Genomic DNA, 20744 nt, shown 5'->3' with positions numbered 1-20744 from the left:
GGAGGGAGCGAACAAAAAGGGAGAATGAAAAAAAAAACCAGCTGGCCAAGGAAAATTAATAAAAGTCATAATAATACTCGCAATTTCCTTTGCCCTTCCCACGATTCGACACAAGCTTTTTGCATATTTGAGTGCCCGAGAAAATTCCACTGCAAAAGCCAGGAGGTTGAGCAGACTCCTTCCATACATTAGATGCTGATCCTCCGGTTGCCCGTTTCGTCTATTCAACCCCTACATCCCTACCCCCACAGCCACCCCATTCAGCTACTTGGATACCGTGCTGTGCTTTTGATTTAAATAGTTTCAATTGGTATATATTTTGCCTCCCCTTTTTATGTGCCCTTGATAGTTTCATTATTATTTTTTTTCGTTTCCCTCTCTCTCTCTTTCTCTCACTCTCTCTTGCTGCTTATTATTACAAAATACGAGTACATAAGTATATATGTATTTATACACACATCCATACATACATACATACTTTGGAGCCCACCCGGCTTTGTCTGGTCGTCATCTCAATTTGACCCTACCCCGCTCCTTCGAGTTGCTTGCTTGATGGCTTCAGCAAGCTCTAAATATTTTTATGCAACATTCGTGCGGAAGTGGCATGGCTGGTGACTTATCGCCGAAATTCCGTCGGCCATCGACGTGCGTCCATTCGTCGCTCATTGTCAGCTTCAAGCTCCAAGCTCCAAGCTTCATCGTTTGAGTGTGCGTGCGTGTATAAATAATTTCGGCCTTTATTGTTTGTTTTAGGTGTAAATATTTCAAGCTCACAAGTTGGCCAAAAAAAATAGCATACATATATACACATAAAAAAAGCTAAGAAAGAATGAAAGTTGTAGCTCGAAATAAGAGCAAGAAAGAGGTCGAGGCTTATGGCTTAATTATTCCAATGCATGAAACGCGCCACCGTCTGAGTCTTGGTCCGTTTGTGCCTTTGCAGCCATTTGAGCCGCCTTTGCGAGTACCCCTTTTGCAGTGCTTATGACCTAAGAAGTGATTTCCAAAGGCCTCACTCATGCACTACTTCTGACCCGTGTGGGCGGTGTGGCTTTTATGAGCTTATGATTTTGTAGATTCTCGCCAGCACGCATATAACACATAATTTTTTATTGTTTATAAAAGCAGTGTTTTTTTTGTTTTGTTTAATTATTTCCCTCATGCGCGCCTTTTATTAATGGTCACATCAGCATTGAAGGTAAATGTGCCCATTTGCTTGAGGTCAACATTGTGTTTGTAGCTTTTTTTTTTGGCCTATTAAAAACTTTAAGTAAACTTTCCTACATGTCGCATAATGCAACTTTTTAGCTGACTGTTCACTTGGGAAATCACAATGGGTAGCGACTCCATAGTGGCAAAGAAAGAGGTATAAAATCAGTTGTATTCAACCTGAGCATGGCCAACTCAACTTTTTGAACGAAAAAACATGGAAAACCCATAAAATTTTAATATATTCACCCGCATGTGCATTGTGGCAAAAAGTGTTTTATTGGAGAGTCTTATTTACTAATTTAGTGAATTCAGCAAAAGCATGCGAAATTTTGTTCAAAAATAAAACAATTCTCAAAATAATTCATTTAATTGAAGCTAAAAAATCAAATACACATATATCATATATTTATATAATGTATCCAAGCTCCAAGCAGACGGACGAACAAGACTTGTTGGGTTTTTTCCATTTTTATTATTTTTCTTTGGTACTGAATGATGAATATTACCATAATAAAACTGAATACCAACAAATGCACGTGCTGATTTAAATTTAATTACGAGTACAAACGCAATATAAAAGCTCTTTTCATTATTTTTTTATTTTTTTTGTTTTGTGTCGTTTGGCATTGAAGCGCTGCTTTACTTTGCCGATAAACGTTATGCAAATTGGCTGACCTATAAGACTAATATCGCTGGACGTTTTTCATAATGCTGACAAATTGTTGATGAATGTGTTAAATAAAAGTCGAAGGCGGGGCGAGAAAAGGAGGAGGTGGTTGGAGGGTGTGGGAGGGCGATTGGCAGCGCCTAATTGCACTTCGTGCCATGGCTCTGTCTTTCAGTGGCATGTTAATGAGTGCTGCAAAGCGCGTAGGAATGCCAACTTTACTAAATCATTTCAGACATGTCAGCATGACGTTTAGACCATAAACGGGAAAGAGTGTGTGCGTGAGAGTGTGTATGTGTGTGGGAGGGGAAAAGGGTCGCCTGACATAGACCCATATGCACACACACACACATTTATGTGTATCTTATATATATATATATATATCACACTCATATGTCTTAACCATGCTTAGTGACATTTTCTGCTCCATTATTTTCATCATGTATGCGAGACAAAGCGTCAACATCATGTAAGTGGCAGACGGACTCAACACGCAACATTGTTGTGTACAAGGCCACTTGTGATGTAGATAACAGGCCACTCACTGGTGACCTAGAACTAAGACTGTAGTCACAACTGTAACATAAAATGCAGCACTGTGAATAAATGCGTTATCGATATTGTTCGATATCGATGATGCGATCACCAGCTTGTGTTAAAGTGAAGTAATCGGACGTGTTTGGAAGAAATTTTATATTCAATTTTTAGCTTTGTCTGCCACAGTTGTTGCATTCTCCTTTACGTCTGCTCAGCCTGCTGGGGACACCAGTATATTAAGCAACTGGGTTGATAAGCTTGGTATATGTTGTCAGATAAACATCAAAGTACGCAGTAAAATGTTTACTTATTTTCTCCATCTTTTGCCTTTGCCCAGTTACAGTTACACAACACTATAGATGGCACACAGATGATTCAGCTGAGCGTCAGTGTTTTAAATTGCAAATATCTTGGCATACACAGTAGTAACTCGATGTTGTATGACTTTTAATTGCTGTGAGTAAAGTTTAGTGTTAATGGCTTTTTCTTGCATACATATTAACGAAAAGCATGGAAATTTGCTACCTTCCTTGTCTATAAAGCGGATCCGGTTTTCTTTTTCGATGCACTGCGATTAAATTTATGCATTTAGTTCCTTTGAATGTAACAAACTGACTGAGTATGCAATTTTGACACTCTGTCGCATTATTTGACACCATAATTATTTGTGAGCAGAATGCCATAACAAAGTACATTTTATGGACAACAGACACTCACGCACACACATACACGCGCGTACACAGAGTCAGAGTCAGAGGCAGGCAGCTGCGTCTGGGCTAATAAGGAAATATCCTTTTACATATGTGACCCTAATAATTTCCAGAGTTCTTAGTCTGAGTTGTGGCGAACTACGCGCTTGCATTACTAATAATATCCATTATGTGGCATGCATGTGTGCCTGTTTGCACATGTATTTACATATGCTTGCCTGGGAGTGGTGGGGTGTAAGTATTTTATGGTGTTTGTGTGTGTTGTGATTTATTGCATTCGTGTGCCAGATTTTACAAATGTAATGCGCCACACTACGTATACTCGACGCCTCAAAACTCGCACCCTCATGCATATGCAAAGTTTCAAATATTTTCCTTGCCAGCCCCATGAGTGCCACATTGTACTTAGAGTCTGTGAAATGTGCATACACACACACACACACACGCACACATTCAGATGTATATGGGGTCTATAGCTAACATAAATATTCAACATAAAGTCATATTTCTTTCTGCGTTTTGTGTGCTTTTCATTCGAGAGAGCATCGTGGACATACGTGTCGGAATTACTTTACTTCCGCTTCCGTTACAAATGTTGGGCTGCTTCGCCTTTTGGATGGATTTTTAATAAATTCTTAATTGTTTTATTGGCTGCGTTCAGTTCACAGCCAATGTCTAAAACGAAGAGAGCATATTCAATTATGTTTTCAGTAATTCATTTTAAAATTGACTTGCTCTTAAGAGACAGCTATTTTCAATTATAAATATATTAGGTTTTGCATACGACCGAGATGATTGACACTTAAATTGTTGCCGCACACGTGAATACATGCATAGATAAACGGCAAGAAGAATAGGTTGCTTAATAAGCTCAGAACTATGCGCATCTCATTGTTTCAAACTGCATTCAGTTGCGAAATCTGATAAATTATAGCTAAAAAGTTTTGCGTGCGTTGCACAATTTTAGAAATGTTAGACACTCTGCACGCAAACGCTGTTCTAATGCTGTATTTGTTGCACGTTTGCCAAATGTGGTAAAAGTTGAACATTTGCAATTTATGTGCGGAGTCGAAAACTCGCCAAGCATTTAAATCACTTATGCACTTAATAACTTTACTTAATATTCAACAGAAGTGACATTCGCCATTTAACGTATTATTAATATTCACAAAATATATTCACAATACCGAGTTATGTATGAATGTACGTATGTATGTATGTATGTATGTACTCTTGATTCGATCATTTGAATTGCTCTGATTAAATGCTCGTTATGCCCACAAATATATATTTGTGGTAAGTCATTTCATAACTAATTGGGTTGACACTTCGGACACACAAAGAGTTGGTAAATTGTTATTTGAGGCGTTTTCTTTTTGCCACAAAACCACAATCGATTGACTATGCGTCTTGGCCATATTTAGAAATATGTGTGTAATTACTTGAGATGTTTGCAGAAAGGCATTCACAGCGGACTCCTTGGCCCAGAAATCACGCAGTGTGGACTTTTCGGGGGGCTCCCTGGAGGGATAACTGGTCATCTCCGTTGTGGTCGACTCGGCGTACATTTGTCCGGCAATTGGTTTTCTTCGGTTCGAATACTTAGCCTAGATTTGCTATTTTTGGCATAAAGTGTGTGTGCCTTGACTTGATTCTCGGTAAGAAAAGCGAATGAATGAATTAAGAGCACGTGACAATTTGCGACCTGATTTATGCGTGAAGTGTGTTGGTTTGGTCTGCTTTTGGCTGGCTTTTTGGTTGGTAATTTGAATAATTTGGCTTACGACACCATATGGACCGTGTAAAAAAGCATTTATCACAGCTGATATAATTAATGTTACTGCCACACTACACTTGCAACATAAATCATATGTCCGAAGAAAATGGAAAATGCTTTTGCACGAACTTATCCCGGCTCTTATGAAATCATTATATTTTCAACACAACACAGCACAACACAGCACAAGTTTTAAAATGCTTCTCGTGTTGACCAGATCCGGATCCCGTGCAACCGCATTACCCGCTGCCGTACTCCAACTGTTTGAACTGTTTGGTCGGTTTGGACTGTTTGCACTGTTCTGTGTGCCATTTGGCTATTTACGCCTATGTCCGCTAAAAAGCTCAACTTTCGCCAGGCGACAATATGGCGCAAATATTGCAGCGCATACATAAACATTCAGCAAAGTTGAAAAGATGAGGAGAGGGAGGGAGGGGGTGGGGGTTGCAGGAGAAGGGGCAGCCAGAATGTCTTGACAGTATGTGTGACATGGTCTAATGGTATTTTCAAATGGCTTACAAACTTTATACAAAAAACCGCAACTCAACCACACACACACGCTTTGAGGGATACGGTGTTGGTAACGGTGATGGTGACACGTTAACCATCAACAACAATGTCGACGGCACACATCCAACAACGAGTCGACGACGACGGCAAAGGCAATGGCGGCGTTTCAATTGCATTTCCGCTTGTACTAGTTTTCATTTCAAAACTCATAAGTTTTCGACGACGACGTCAACGCTGGTGACGCTGTTGACGCTGTTTACGCTGTTGACGACGTGACCAACTTGGGCCCAGGCAGCTTAGCTGCGCAATAGGGGCTTGGGCAGCGCACGATCTTGTGGTTGACAGTGCGGCACAACTGTTTGCAAATTCTAAAACTTTTCAATATGTCGTTCCTCGTAGCATACACCATGGGCCAAACACACACAACTCGCGGCAAAAATGTGCCACCATTTCTACTTGTAAAACTATGCCTAGTCAGTATGTGTATATATATATATATATATATATACATATTTAGTCGATTGTGGGCCAAGACGAAAAGATTTGTATTCATTGAATCGTTTTCATTATGCAGCGTATGTTATTACTCCCTTGTCCGGGCCGCTTTCCGAGCGAAAGTTGTCTAGCAAAAACAACGGAACAACGGAAATTTAACCCAGCTGCCGCGCAACGCCCCTTCGCCAAACTCCTCCCATGCCCACCACTTGAGCTGCTTGACAACTTTCACCATTAGCGCACAATGGAACACACACACACACACTTATACACACAAGTCGAATTTGTTGTCTGAGCCATCAATTCAACTTGAAGACGTTTCCCACTCCTCCCCCCTTCTCCCCTGCAATAAAAGAAACAACTCCGCCCAGGCGACACCAATGCCATGGTGTTTGTGTCTGTGTTTGTGTCTGTGTTTTATTGCTGTGCGCCTTGGGGCAGGACAAGAATCGTTGCCTACTTTACAGCGCGCCCGGTGAATCGAGTTTTGCATAGTTTAAACAAATCCCTTGACGTCAGTCCGTCTTGGAGTTATGAAAATATGATGGGGCAGAGCCTTTAGAATTGCATTTAACTGGAAGGGGGAAGATGCCTGTGAATAATTTATATATTTCGCAAATTGGATAAACAGTTTAGGTGCTTTGGCTTTTGTCGCTGTATAAAATTTGTGATCATTTGTTTCAGCTGCTGTTGCCAGTTGGCAGCCAAAACAATTTCCAACAACAAAAAGAAAAGTGAAACACAAAAAAACAGACTACAATTTCTAATTACTGTCATTTGGCACTCGCTTAACTCGAATGGCTTTGTGGTTGGCAATAAGCAGCCAGCATTTTGCTACTTTATTTTGTCACTTGCCTGAACGCGTACAAATTTTGATTTTGCCTTTGGCTCTGTATAAATACATATGTATATATATATTTGTTTATTTATTTATTTATTTTTTTTCTGTACTTTGTTTGGAGCTGTAATAATTCGTATTGTGCTGTGCAGTACTTTGATATTGAAACATTATATACGATTATGTACTTATGTACCTATATATGGCGTGAGTGGCCAGTGAATAAAGTTTTATAGTTTTATATTTCAATGGAGTTTTAAATCAATCCTTTGATATTTGCTTAACGTTACTCCTTAATGGTGTTTGTGTCGTAATTGCAGTCGATGCAATTAAAATCGCTGATATATGCTATTTTTACAATTCAATAAATTCACGCAATGCTATGCTGCATGGCGACCATCACCATCATCTGTCCGTCTGACCAATCTGACCGTTCATTTGCCAAGGGCCATCGTCGCATTTAATGCAATGCGCCTTGTATACAATTTATTTGGACTCTTTGCACACGAACAATTCAGAATCGTGCAACCAATGACAGTTTAATTAATTGCCACACTGTAATGCGTTTTAAATTGTCATGTTTATACAACAGTGTCCGGCGGCTGTCGAGCGCCCGGAGTGTTCTCCGGCGATTCTCAGCAATTCCCAATGTTCACATTGTGTGGGTGGTGTGGTTGTCCACTGGCTGCTGGACAATGGTCGAGAATCGAGTACAATCAGACAGAACCTAAATCAAGTTATTGAATTATCTTCAAGTGCTTTATATACACATTAGCCCTGTGCATTAACAGACCACAGACTACCTAAATAGGCAACCACCTTTTCAATTGTTTACATGTCAGGTGTGTTAAAAGTACTTGTTACCAGAAATTTGTGTGATTTGGTCACTGTTGTTTGGCATTTTATTATTATGGCATGGGTATGGTTGTTGGCTTTATTATTTTCAATTTGAGTTCCATTGCTTTTAATAATTGTTATTATTGGTTGGAGCTGTCATGCTTGCTATTTTTTGCCCATGTGTGTGTTTTTAACTTCAACACCTACATAAATTTTATATACATGTATATATATATATTTATACATATATATATGGCTGCTTTATCATCAACGGATGTCGCTTTAAGCCCGCTGGGTTTCAATTAAAGCAATGGATTAACTCCGAAAAACCAGATTTGAAATGCCTGAATGGTCTTTAAAATAGACTCACAAGCGACTAAATATCTATTGGATTTTGCAACAAGCTCATAATCGGCGGCGATTAATTTATTAAAGTGCCTATTAATAGCCTTTCAAAATCCGCTCAAACATTATGCAGCAACAACAATAGCTGCACATGGGTCACATTTACGAGGCATTAGACTGCAATGTTGCTCATGCATAATATTAATAGGCGTTTACGTAAGCAAATTCTGCAGGCAATGTGTGGATGCTGCTCTTTCTTATCAGGCTTTACCCAATATTGCAAATGCCTAAATACATAAACACACACAAACACACACACTCGCACGCACAAACTTAAAGGCTTACACACTTATCCACATACATACGTATGTACATAGAGCTGTCTGTGTACTCAAGTATTTGCTTTGATTTGTGATTTTGCCAGCTATTTGGCAGAATTTCTCTGTTGCCAATTAGGTGTAGCATCTGCAGTTTTTGCACAAAAATTTATTGCTTACTACCTTGGCTCAAAGGAGTAACGCTAACAATCTACGATAAATTAAAGAGTAAGAGCCAAAAATACTGTTTGTTTCTGTGTGCTATGCAACAATTGTTGATTAAATCAGCTTACACTAAGCATGCAACGATGGCATGTTGACGCAGCCACAAATCCATGAAATCCAAGAGCTATCTGGCCAGCCAGCCTCAACGATTCATTACAAAGACCATCATATCACAGTCATAACAATGGCAAACACCAGATTGAGAGCTGGCTAGAGATGAGACTGTCGTTGCGGCAACACGCAAAAGCGCAATTCTGGTGCATGCATCACGTAAATGGCAGCGAAATTCATCAAATCGCCTTGCGGTGCTTGCCAGCCCGGGCTGCAGTGGGGTGGGGTGTAATTGTGGCAGGGTTGGGCTGTTTTCGGTTTGAAAATCTCGCTCATGTGTCACTGCAGCTTGATGGCCATAATTTAGTGGCTTTTGTTTTGGCCACAACATGAAAAAAAAAATATTAATTGACGTCAAATCTGGTCCGCTCGTGCTCCTTTCACTCGTGCGCGCTTTGTTTGCAGTTAATTACAATGCGACTGGTGCCTGGACTGCTGCCTCAACTTCTGACCTTGCGTGCTGCATTTGCGGTGCAGAGGTTTCGCCTTTAGCATGTCGCGCACGTTTTGTGCCAAAAAATCTTAATTTCTTTTGGGGCTGGCCCCAAAAAAAATGCAAGAAAAATAGAAAACTGGCCACGAGTCCTGCGTGTCCATTTTGGTTTCTTATTTAGGGTGCAGCAGCAGCACACCTTGCATTTACTCACATGCACACACACACACCACACATGCACATATATCCATATATTCCATACACCATCTAGAATTGCCGTAATTTAACACAAGCGATCATTGGCTGCACCTGTATTGCGTTAATGTTTATCTAATTGCCTGATGTGTTGAAGTAGTATGTCAAAATATTTGCACATTGTACGATTTAGCTGTTGTACTTATTCAATCTGCTATCTAAGCTGTACACTGACATTTACACTAAGCAAAATATATCGAAATTTCCAAAATTTCGAACTCAACGGCAAATTCATTATCGGTAAAAGTACATAGCGTACAAAATTAAGATCATGGTGTCAAATCGGTCTTCCTCTTCAAGCCGGTGATCACACCGTTGTTATCGATTGATAACGATATCAAGTTATGTACATAGTTGCATGTTATATTACAGATGTTATCTTACAGTCTTAGTAATACGTCACTAGTGCCCTGCTACAAAATTAAATTAGTTTAATCTGTAATAAAAGATCTTAACACAAATATGATCTTATTTCTCATTTACAAACATCCTTGATTTAAGATTGAAAATCCAAGTTTGTAATCTAATATTTACTTGAGTCAAGATTCGCATTTGCTTTTGCTCTGTGTAGTAATTACCATATTGAATATAGCCTAATTCACTCGATTCAACCTTGTGTGCTTGGTCCACCCACTGGCGAATTGACCTTGTTGGCCATGGTTTTGCATATGGCCAATTATATTTATGACTTAACAAGGGAAATGCAATTTGCTGCACCCAAAATCGCGACGGCAGAAGAGCGCCCGTCCGTCCATCCGTCGTCCAGCTGGTCACGCACACCACATGACGAATAAATTATCATAAATGTTTTGCTCAAAGGAGTTTTAGGGCTTCAAGCTTGGCTGGCAGTTGCGTGCAACGAGTGTGCGACCCCTGTTGAATCAAATATGCTGCTCGATTAATTTATATTATTACCCTGCACCTGCAGTTGACGCCTCTTACAAAACCCAAGAGTTGGTGCTCTCTCTCTCTCCCACACACTCCCTCTATCTCTGTCTGTCTCTCTTTGCATGTCGCACTCATGCATATAGTTTTAATTTCCCTAAGTGCAACGCCGCAAGTTTCGAAATTGGACGCTTTACGCGCAAGAGAACGCCCGGAGAGAAGCTACACTGGCCTATACTGCATGCGTTGCACTCAAGCCATCTGCAGGGCATGGTTAGTGCTTTGTGCTCCGCGCTCCGTGCTCCAAGCTCCATGCTCTGGTATTGTTCATTGTTGCCTTTTGTGCGCCCATGTGGCACGCAGCTACCGCCAGCGTCAACAGTGCCTCTGGCGACCCGAGCAACGCCTGCCACATAAGTTTTGATTTTATAGCAGAGAGTGAAAGGCTCTTGCTGCGCTTTTGTTTACCAGCCACGAGCAATGCATGCGGCTGCCTCCGTAGCAGCAGCAGCCACATGCAACTGGACGTGTAGCAGGGGGCAGGTAATGTTCTAGTAGGTGAGCTTTGGTTGGGCTTTTAACCGGGCGCTTTGTCTACGCCATCTCCGCCTTTGAGTTGTGAGTTCTGAAGCGCATTTTCTCAAACTGAGTGCATTAGGAGCCCACAGTTCCACAGTTAAGATATTGAATAGAATCCAGCCCTCTGTTGGCTTAGCTATTGTTGCTATCGATTATAGATGCATGAGTTCCCAATGGCACAGCTTTGCTCTGTCTTTACCAAAGGGGATGCCAAAAACTTGTTCAATCGCGGCAGTGGGACTTGGTGGAAGTGGAGTCCAATGATTTCTCAAATTTCAATTTGTGTTTCATCCTAATCAAAATGCACAATGCAAAATCTTTCTCGTTTCCATTCATTTCTTCTGGCTACGGAGATTTATTGTTTCAGCAACGTGTAAACGGGGCTTTCCACAAAACAACACAGGGTTGGATTACTAATAAGGCATAACTTGGAGATGTTTAAATATTGGAGAATTTTTTCTATCGATATTCTAACTGGACATTGTGGTTTGCGTTTCCAATAGAAAATTATTTATTGTAATCAAAACAGTCGATGAAAAAGTGCAATTTCGCAAGAATTTGATCCAAACTGATATGAATCTGTTCTCCCATACTATGTAACTATTAAAAATGGTATTTAAATTTCATCACCCTTAAGCAAACTTTTCCTTCATGTGGCATGTATATTTTCTATAAGTGTAGCACAAACGTTTCTTGCCGTCTGCCAGAGTAGCTGAATAAAAGCAATTGCTATAGCAAATATTATTATGGAGTCTAGAATCTAGACTCACTCTTCTATTTCTCTTTTGAAATAGCCGCTCTCTTAAGGCCCACATAAAGGTTCATAAAACGCAAGACCTAATTTCAAAGTCACCCTCTCTGCTAGGAAAACACAAACTCAAACCTATCTCAAAATTATTTTCCGTGTATGGTGTATGAAAGCTAAACTCCCACGAATGTCGGACAAATCGCTGAACAGCGTAAGAACATAAGTAAGAGAACGGTACCTGATTTCACGTGCCACACACACACACACACACACACACACACACACATGTACACACTCCCACATGTACGTGAACCATTCCGCCGTATTCGTATAAAAGTCCTTACAACTGAGAGCATGGCGAGAGAAAGCGAAAGTGCTCGCATGCAAAAATGTGTCTCAACTCAACTCAACAAAAAAAAAAAAATAGCAAGAAAACAGTTACAAAAATGGAGCAACAAACAAAAAATACAATACTGAGAACTTCTTGGGTTTTTAGGCCAAGTGACTTGAGTTGGTGGCTATGACTGGAGTTGTGGTGTGGTTCAGTGGTGTGGGACGCTGACCGCAAAAGCCCAACGCCGTATATAGTTTTTATATGAGTTGGCAAATATATATATGTAGTATGTCAATAGGTACACACACACACACACACACATATATCACTTTGCATATGTATGCAAAATTATACCAAAATATTCAAATTTCTATTGATTTTGCAGTAAAGTTGACGTGAAAAGCAACACTTAAACTTCAAAATGCAACGAGGTGAAAACAAAAAAATAATAATAAAAATGACTTAAAAAAAAAACTAAAGCAAACACGCGGAGTAAATGCAAATTGTGGATACAATTCTTTACCTTGAAGGCCTTGAATGAGGAGACCACATAGAATGCGCCATCCTCCAGTTCATCCAGATGATATTTACGATCACCATCCATGGAGAACACATATCGCGCACCGCGCGGCAGATCCATTTTTGGTGAGATCTTGTCCAGCAGATTGTCCAGCGAGGTAACATCTCGACCTGGCCGATAGCGTAGCTCCACGCCCGGAAAGAATGGATCGCCATTGCGATAGAAGACAACACGTCGTGCCTTCCAGTATGAGAGATTCGAGTAACGAGAGGCAGCAGCACTGGATATTTCTGGACGCGATTTGGAACGTGTAAGTGGCACAACAGGCGGTTGCTCCGAATTCTCGCTCATGTTATCCAAATAGCTGGGACTAAGTGCACGACTCTGATGGCCGCTCTGTGCACCAGCACCACCACTAATTGACCCAGCTGCCCCGTTGCGCTGTTGCCAATAATCTGGTATGCCACCGCCGGAGGCACGTCCTATTCCGCCACCAACAGCCGCAGCAACAGCTGCTGCAGCTGCAGTGTTATTAGCCTGCAAGTCGCCGGTTGCTAGGTCATCATCATCATCGTCATAGTTATGTGCATTGTGATGCTGGATCTGAAAGCTTGTGGAGCTGCCGGCGCGTCGTGATGTTGGACTCTTTGTGGGACTGTTGCGATTGCTATCAAAGTTGTGGCTGTTGCTAGCTGTATTATTATGATTTATTTGGTTATCGTTATCATCCAGATGGCCAGTCGGCGAAACGTTTCCTTCGACTTGTGAGTTCGAACTAATTTGTGCCATTGTTTGGCCACCGAGAATGGGCTCGCTATTAACAGCTGCGAGGCCACCGTCGTCATCACCATCACCAACACCATTTCCATTTCCATTACCATTGCCAGCAGCAGTAGTAGTGCCAGCAACAGCGCCCAGTCCATCCAAGTAGTCGTTCTCTTCGTTGGACATTGTCCCTATTGTGAGAGACTCTCTTAAGGGACTCAAGAGCTACTAGCCTAGCTAACAAGCAACCCCTTTTCAATGGCTCCTTGGCTGTGGCAGCAATCTCGGCGTGCCGTTGCCTTGCGTGACTGATTTGTTGTGGTCAAAAAGTCGCTAGTCGCGTGGGCCAGTTGCGATGTCGATGTCGATGTTGCGTCGACTCCAAACGTTGCACGATGTTGTTCTTCACGTACGGACGGGATTTTGAATTGCCAGTAGTCGACTTGAGTGTCGTGTGCGGTTAGGTTCTCTGGTTGCAACTTTTATTTTCATGTTATTGCGCCCTTACTCTATCATTTGATCATCCTAAAATATGAAAAGAATATATTATTAGGATTTATTGCATATATAGGTTTCGTTCATTGCCAAGCTATGTTTTCTATTAATTTTATTGCATGACTTTATTTTAAACAGTCACAGCATTTGCACTTTGTAGCAGTTGGGTTAACCTCTGACGAAGTTTGGAAGTTTGCCATTATGGTTATGTTAGGGCAACTCAATGAGAGCATGTCGTGTCCACTAACGATTCCGCTTGAGATCCACTTCAGACGCAACTCAGCAACTGTCGGACCAACAACTTCACAGTTCCTTTGTCAGCAAACAGTAAAACAGTGTAAGGAGACCACTCGTCCACTTTTGCGAGTGAGCGTCACACACTCCTTTGCCGCCTGCAGCATGGGCAACATAGTTTTGGCTTATGGCCATTCAACCTCACACTTAAAGCAAGGCCTGGAGCGAACTAACTGGAGCTGCAAAAACTCCAGGAGTGGCTACTCCACTCTACTTTGACCGAAATTACAGTTGGCCAGTTTGCAAACGGTCTCTGCAGACCTTTCTTGCCACATACAACTAGCTATATATGCATATATATATATATATATAAATATATATATATGAATATGTGCATATGGAGCTGACAGTAAGGCGTTGCCTGATGTCCAATTTCTACGGGCTACAGGGATTAAAGTGCTTCAAGTGACGTGAGATTTCTCCGTATTTCTCCATTCGTATGCAACTATTTCAACTGCATTGGAATTTACCATTGCGAACAATTTCAGTGAGAAACTTTTTGTTGCTGGGGTTGAAGCAGTCAGCAAATATGTTCACATTTTTTTTGTTGTATTTTTTCTGTTATTTTTATTTTATTCTTTTAGCTTTTGCTTACCTGCTTTATGTAAATTGTTTTTATTGCAACACGTTGCATTTCTCCGCTACCATGCTTGTTTTATTTATGGTTTGGGGTCGCCCGTCGTCCTTTGCACGTGATTCTTTTTTTATTTGCGCCAATTAGGTTAATGACACTTCGGTTGCAGGCCGGCGGCCACCGGGATGTTGATTATTAATGCGCAAACAGTTGTTGCTTTTTCAACAGCTTTCGCAGCTTCCGTAGAGTTACACTTGCACTAATTGCCTATCAATCAGTCGCAATTGTCTCGACCTATTTTGGGGAAAAGCTGAGTGTGGACACGCACTCACTCACACTCACACACAATACACCCACACACATTCACACACATTTACTTGAATCGAATTTAATGAACTCGAAGAAAAGTTTATTAAAATATCTCACAAGAAAGTTGGCAGAGCAAAGTGTGTGCAACTTTTTGAGCCGGGCTTCCTTTTTGGCAACGTATTTGACCGTATTTGTGCACAATGCAGAAGAAATTCCGTCTGGCAACTTTGCCGGTCAAAGTGTTTTTGAATTGTGTTTCATGTGCCTGTCCACTCTAAAGTCGTCCACGGAGCCAATTTTCATAGAGAGCGACTCGGGCTTCTCGTGGCGTCGTCGTCGACGTCGAACTCGCGGGCATTGAATTACGTTTTGTTGCTATTGTTGTTGCTGTTGTTGTTGTTGTGTTTTAGTTTTGGTGCAAGTGCCTGACTTATGGGCTAATGCTGCCACGCGACTTCTTCGGCATTGCTTTAGTAGCCCCCTCCCCAACGCTGAATAGTGGCCTGCTTAGAAGTCAACAGGACCAACACCAACCACTGTGCCATTCCATTTGCCACGTTCTCTAAACCGTTTTGCCATGGGACTTCCCCTCCCCTGGCCAAGCCACCTTTCCTTGCACTCCTGCTCAATAAACTCAGCAGTACAAACTAGCGGGAGTTCTTTTTCTTTGCTTTCTCGGCGACATTACGAGCAGAGTGCACGAGTTCAGTTTGGTGTATCGCAAAAGTTAGCACTTGTTACTTAATGGCTCAAACGCACTGTGGTTCAACCTCGAAATGACAAAGCACACTATTTGCTTACCACAATAACTTCGAATTTGCGACTAGGCTGCGACTAAAGATTATCCATCTTTTACTGATAGGAAACAAATATCTGGAGTCCAAATTGTACACAAAAATATTTTTTTGTAAATGAAAAATATGAATATTTTCTCTCAGATATTTGTAGATTCGCATGTGCTCGTCTTATGCAATCATAAATATTCCAATTAAAATACACAGTAGACAGAATGAACGCTGGGTAATAACCATCAAGCCAAATGCAGGTTTAGTTTATTCATGTATTGCCCATAAATATGCAACATTTAAAATCAAGTTTCAAGTTTGTATGCCTTATGCTGTAACACATTTCTTTGACTACGGTCTGATGTTATAAAAATAACTTGTTTTCATAACAGTTTTATTATTGACAAAATAGGTTGTTTTCAGAAAAGAAGATAAAATAAATTTTAAGTTTAATTTTATTTTCTATGGTTATAACAGTAACTAATTGTTGGTTTGTTTTTGGCAAAATAATCTGTATTCAAAAAATGAGTTTTGCCATAAAATTCAAATATTTTTATATTGCCAAATAAATGGGTTGTGGTATTGTGTAAAATATAATTACATAATTGTAAAAACTTTAAGTTCAGAAATACTGGTAACAATGTTAAATAGTTCTTAGGTTATCGTGCTATATATTTTGACCATTTTTTTGCTTCTTTTTGGTGTAATACTCGTGTAGTGGATTTGTCGTCGGGCGTTGTGGGAGACGTCAGCGGCGACAAGTTCTTTCACAAAGTCATGCGGTCGCTTGAAATTGCGTACTTTCCAGTTACATGCAACTGCCTGGGGTAGTCTCAGAGTGCAGTCCCTCTACTTTACTTGTCCAATTTTTGTTTGTGTCACGCTATTCGACCAGAACTGATTCACAGCAAATTTTTATGTGAGTATTTCTCGCCGCACAATTAGGCCAAATGATTGTGAATATTTGCTTTAGGTACAATAGCGTATATATGATTTATGGTATAATAGAGTATAAATATCGCCTGCTTGGGCAGTTCCCAAATTTTCTACTCCACACGCACTCCTCTCTCACTCTCACTCTCATTCTCATTGTCCAGCTCTCTCTGTTAGCTATTATTCAAGCGTTTTTATATTATTAATTATATTTTCCGTACTTACAATCGCGTGGGCGAAGCAACGTTTGGTGAAGTTAATGTATTATTTTAATGTTATTTCCGGAATGTGCGTGATTCGCAGACATTGCAATCATCGAGTAAAACAAGTCTATTACTTATTTAAATATGACGAAAACCTATAAGCGTCCAGCATAATAAAACAATTTGGCTGTTTATTGTCATGTTGTCATAATACATATGTACAAAGAAAGCTGTTCCATTTACATGCTTAGCTGGTTTGGGTGTGGCTGACTTTCCTGGTGAATGCCCACTGTACCTAGTGCTGGTACACCCGCTAATACACCCAAATGTACATATTTAAATACCCCACGAGACACAAGCATTCTCAAAGTAAGAGTGCACTGTGAGTGAGCAGAAGTCAACATAAGCGCACCAGAAAACGACGTCGCCGTCTGAGATATTGTAAATAAATGCGATAGAGAATATGGCGCAAGGGTGTGGTCAAAAAAATACTGCAGCGACAAAACCAACGACAGCGACAGCCAGCAACTACAACTACAACGACAACGACAACGCCAACAATGAAGCATTTTTAATGTGACCATTAAACAATGGCAATAAGGACAAAGGATACATGCCCACAAAGACAACAAGTAGCCGCAGACTGCAGTAGACGCTCGGGCAAAAGCTCGACTTAATAAGGATAACCCAGCAAGCAAATTTGCGAGCTGTTCATTAAATGAGGACAATCCATGGCATAGTTCGAATAAATACGAGTTTAAAAATGTTATTCTATATATTTATTTAAGTTTTAATCTCGGAAAAGCTTTTCGTTTTCATTTTCTAAGCAGTCGTCTCCAATTTGCGAAAACGCAAACAATAAACTATTCAGCTACAGATGTGGAAAGTATAGCAATTTACAAAACATTTTTCTTAAAAACGGCTTTGCGTCAATTAGATTATTATTGAAATAATCAACCTGTCACGACATATTTGCCAATACTCAATAACCATCATTATTATTATTATTAACAAATATTAATTGAAATATTATTTTGTATAATATAACTCAAAATAATCCGATTCGTATGCAGAGAGTCGGCTTCATTAATTGCTTGTTGGGTGTCATGAGAGATGCAGAAGTATTTTGACAGTATATAAAAGTAGGTCTTGTCTGGCATTCGCGCGTGATAATTTTTCAATACAAACGGCTACTGGTATGGTGCACATGACGTTAAGCAAGGAAAACGTTGAAGAATGCAACAGCGACAAGAGCGACAAGAGCGACAAAGCTGCAGTGAGTGTGACGTTGACACTGCTGGAACGCTGCTCTGTATGCAACTGAATGAGCCACAACAAAAGGCACACTACTTACTGGGGCACTCGCACAACGAAAACGTCAATAACGAGACAAAGTCTGAATCCGACTCCGCCTCTAGCACTGGGTCCGGCTACGTCTCCGTCTCTGTCTCCGGTTGCAGCTGTCAGTGTTAACAATGTGGATGCTGTTGCAGTTACTATCATACTAGCTATCGGACTGCACTCTAAGCAAGGCGAGCAAATAACAAAACGAACGTATAAAGACCCATATCAATTGGGATTGACCAAGCATCTACTTTGCCCAAATGAATGGTACGCATGACAAAATGAATGGATCGAACACGAGTACGAATGATAGAAAAGTCGACCACAAGCAATTTTTTGGACGAATACTTATATATGACTGTTGGAGCAAGACTTAAGTAATGCACACTCACACACACACACACACACACACATAGTCGTTGCTTGGTAACGGTATAGTGGGAGTATTCATCGCCATGGTATGCCACGCGCACAGACACACACACACACACATCCCGGTGATAATATGGCCTGGAACGAAAGGAGAAGTTGTTGCCTCGATTGTCAATGATTTCGAGTTGTCGGCGGCTGTTGGCAAAAGTTTCAATTGTCTGCGCCTGAGGATGTGTGAATGCGATTGTTTAAGTTATGACCAATGCCAGTTCCTGTTGCACGTTGGCACAGTTAATTGATATTTCGATTGCGGCAGACTGGTGATGATGATGATTCGTGTTGTGACTTTGCAAACCGCTCACATTCTAGTAAAAGCCATTACTAAATATGTGTAATTATTAAGTTTACTTGCCAAAACTGTTCATCTTTATTATTGTATCAGTATTAACCATAAGCCAACAAGAGTAATATTTAAATAATATAAATTTATTGATTTTTGTTTGCACTCTTTTATTTATTTAAAATTTATCTGTCTGTTTTCTACTGTTTATTCATTATTTAAAATCTATCTGTCTGTAACCTATCTGTAATCAAACTTTATTGACAATATATATAGAATGAGCTCACAAACTGAATTTTTCTTCTTCCCAAAATGTTAACAATTTTATTTATAGGCAAGCCACGGGATTATGTGGCTTATTCACGATGCGATTAGGTGACAGACAAACTGCACAAATTGGCTGAATTACTTACAGTATTATAATGCCCGAGTTTCAATATTGATGAGTAAATTCAATATTCCAGATAGCCATTAGCTTAATATCAAAAGCTGCAACACAGTTTTTCGCTTTAAAATTATTATTTTTCACAGATTTTACATCTTTCCAAGTATTTTTGTTTTTGTTTTAATTTGTTTTTTTAATATTCTTATACCTTTCTATTCGTTAATAATGCAAATGGCCGAATGTTTTTGGCGTGGAAATTACAATTTATCGGCAGCACCATTATGTGTTCAAATTCACTGCCCACCCTTCAAATGATTTTTTGTTGCTCTGCCCATATACACTCATTTCCTCCCAACTCGGATTAGTTTTGGCTTAGCTGCTTTCTATTATTTACAATGGTTTTTTGCGCCACATTCCTTTTAGGGATGCGGCACTCGGTCCGCTGGTTGGCCATCAAATTGTTACTTTTTATTTTTAATTCTTTCATTTGTCGTCTGCTTTTAATATGATTGCAATTTGCGCTAATATGTGGGGAGAGCAAGCTACTGTAAGCAGTGGAGGCACTCAAAAAGTTCGTTGGTCAACTTTTCAAATGCAAAAGCAACAACAATTACAGCAATGGGCACAACTAGATGCCCATCCCTTCTAATTGCCGTCCTTTTTTTCATAGTCTACTTTTGGACGCATTAGTTTCGCATCACTTGCCAAAAATTGTGTGGCTCGACTTCGCCGCCATTACTTTGCCAGCGGCAGTTTGTGGCAATTGATGTATATATGTAGGTATGTATAGTATAGTGTAGCAGACATATATATGTACATGCATACATACGTCAACTCAACTAAGTGTTGGCTAAAGAAAAAGTCCGCTTTTCTGTAACGTCAATTATTTAGCTGACTACAGTTGGCCAATTACAAATTACAGCTTTCTAGCTGCTTTCGCTGGTGGAATGGCAAACTTTTCATTAGGTCCAAATATAAAGGAATATATTGGCAAATCAATTATCTGATTTTTTTGTTCTTGTTTTTTATTTTTGTTTAATTGCATTTTCATTAAATGTAATTTGATTTATTTAATTTAAGGGAGCTCTCGGTTTGCGGCCAATTTAAGAAATGTGAAATACTTGTCTTGTGGCTTTTTGGTTTTATTGCCAAACATCATTTCGCCCACAGCCCCAAATTTAATTAGCATTAAGTGCGGCGCGACACTTGTTTGTTTGTCTTGTTTTCGTAACTTGTTGTTAATTACTTTTTGCAGTGCGGATTTTTATTGAAAATTAAATCCAGCTGATTGGTCATCTGGCTTCGTAACGGCCACACTTAAATTGAAATCAGCGACACTATACTCGTAAATAGGCATTATTATTATTACCATTTTATACATAATGGTTTTGAATAGCGTTATGCCCAATAAGTGCTGTACATTCATTCTACCCTGTAGCCATTAAGTGTGGACAAATTGTAGGATACATTAATGTTTATGTATCAGATAGACAGATATGCTGCTTTGACCTCTAGGGTATGTCCCCGTCGTGCAATGCACTCAACATATTTTATTGTACATAATATTTGCACATGAAAATGTTTGCAAATGTTTGTTGCTTATTTCGTAT

The 20744-nt window shown here is 40.0% G+C and overlaps 1 protein-coding gene across 2 annotated transcripts in view; it reads right to left on the bottom strand.

Annotated features, from left to right (window-relative positions):
- LOC6558179 (echinoderm microtubule-associated protein-like CG42247) overlaps window positions 1–13349 on the bottom strand; it is a 31297-nt gene extending 17948 nt beyond the window's left edge. For both annotated transcript variants that reach the window (XM_032739244.1, XM_043215445.1), the window contains exon 1: window positions 12339–13349. In XM_032739244.1, the coding sequence (XP_032595135.1) occupies window positions 12339–13286 (948 nt within the window). In that variant the 5' untranslated portion in view covers window positions 13287–13349. The remainder of the gene's footprint in view (window positions 1–12338) is intronic.
- Between the last annotated feature and the right edge of the window lie 7395 nt (window positions 13350–20744).

Source organism: Drosophila grimshawi, unplaced genomic scaffold (assembly GCF_018153295.1).
Source record: "Drosophila grimshawi isolate 15287-2541.00 unplaced genomic scaffold, ASM1815329v1 contig_44, whole genome shotgun sequence".
In the NCBI taxonomy this organism is placed as follows: Eukaryota; Metazoa; Arthropoda; class Insecta; order Diptera; family Drosophilidae; genus Drosophila; species Drosophila grimshawi.
The sequence above is the reverse complement of the archived record's forward strand: the minus strand, read 5'-3'. Positions and strand labels throughout refer to the sequence as shown.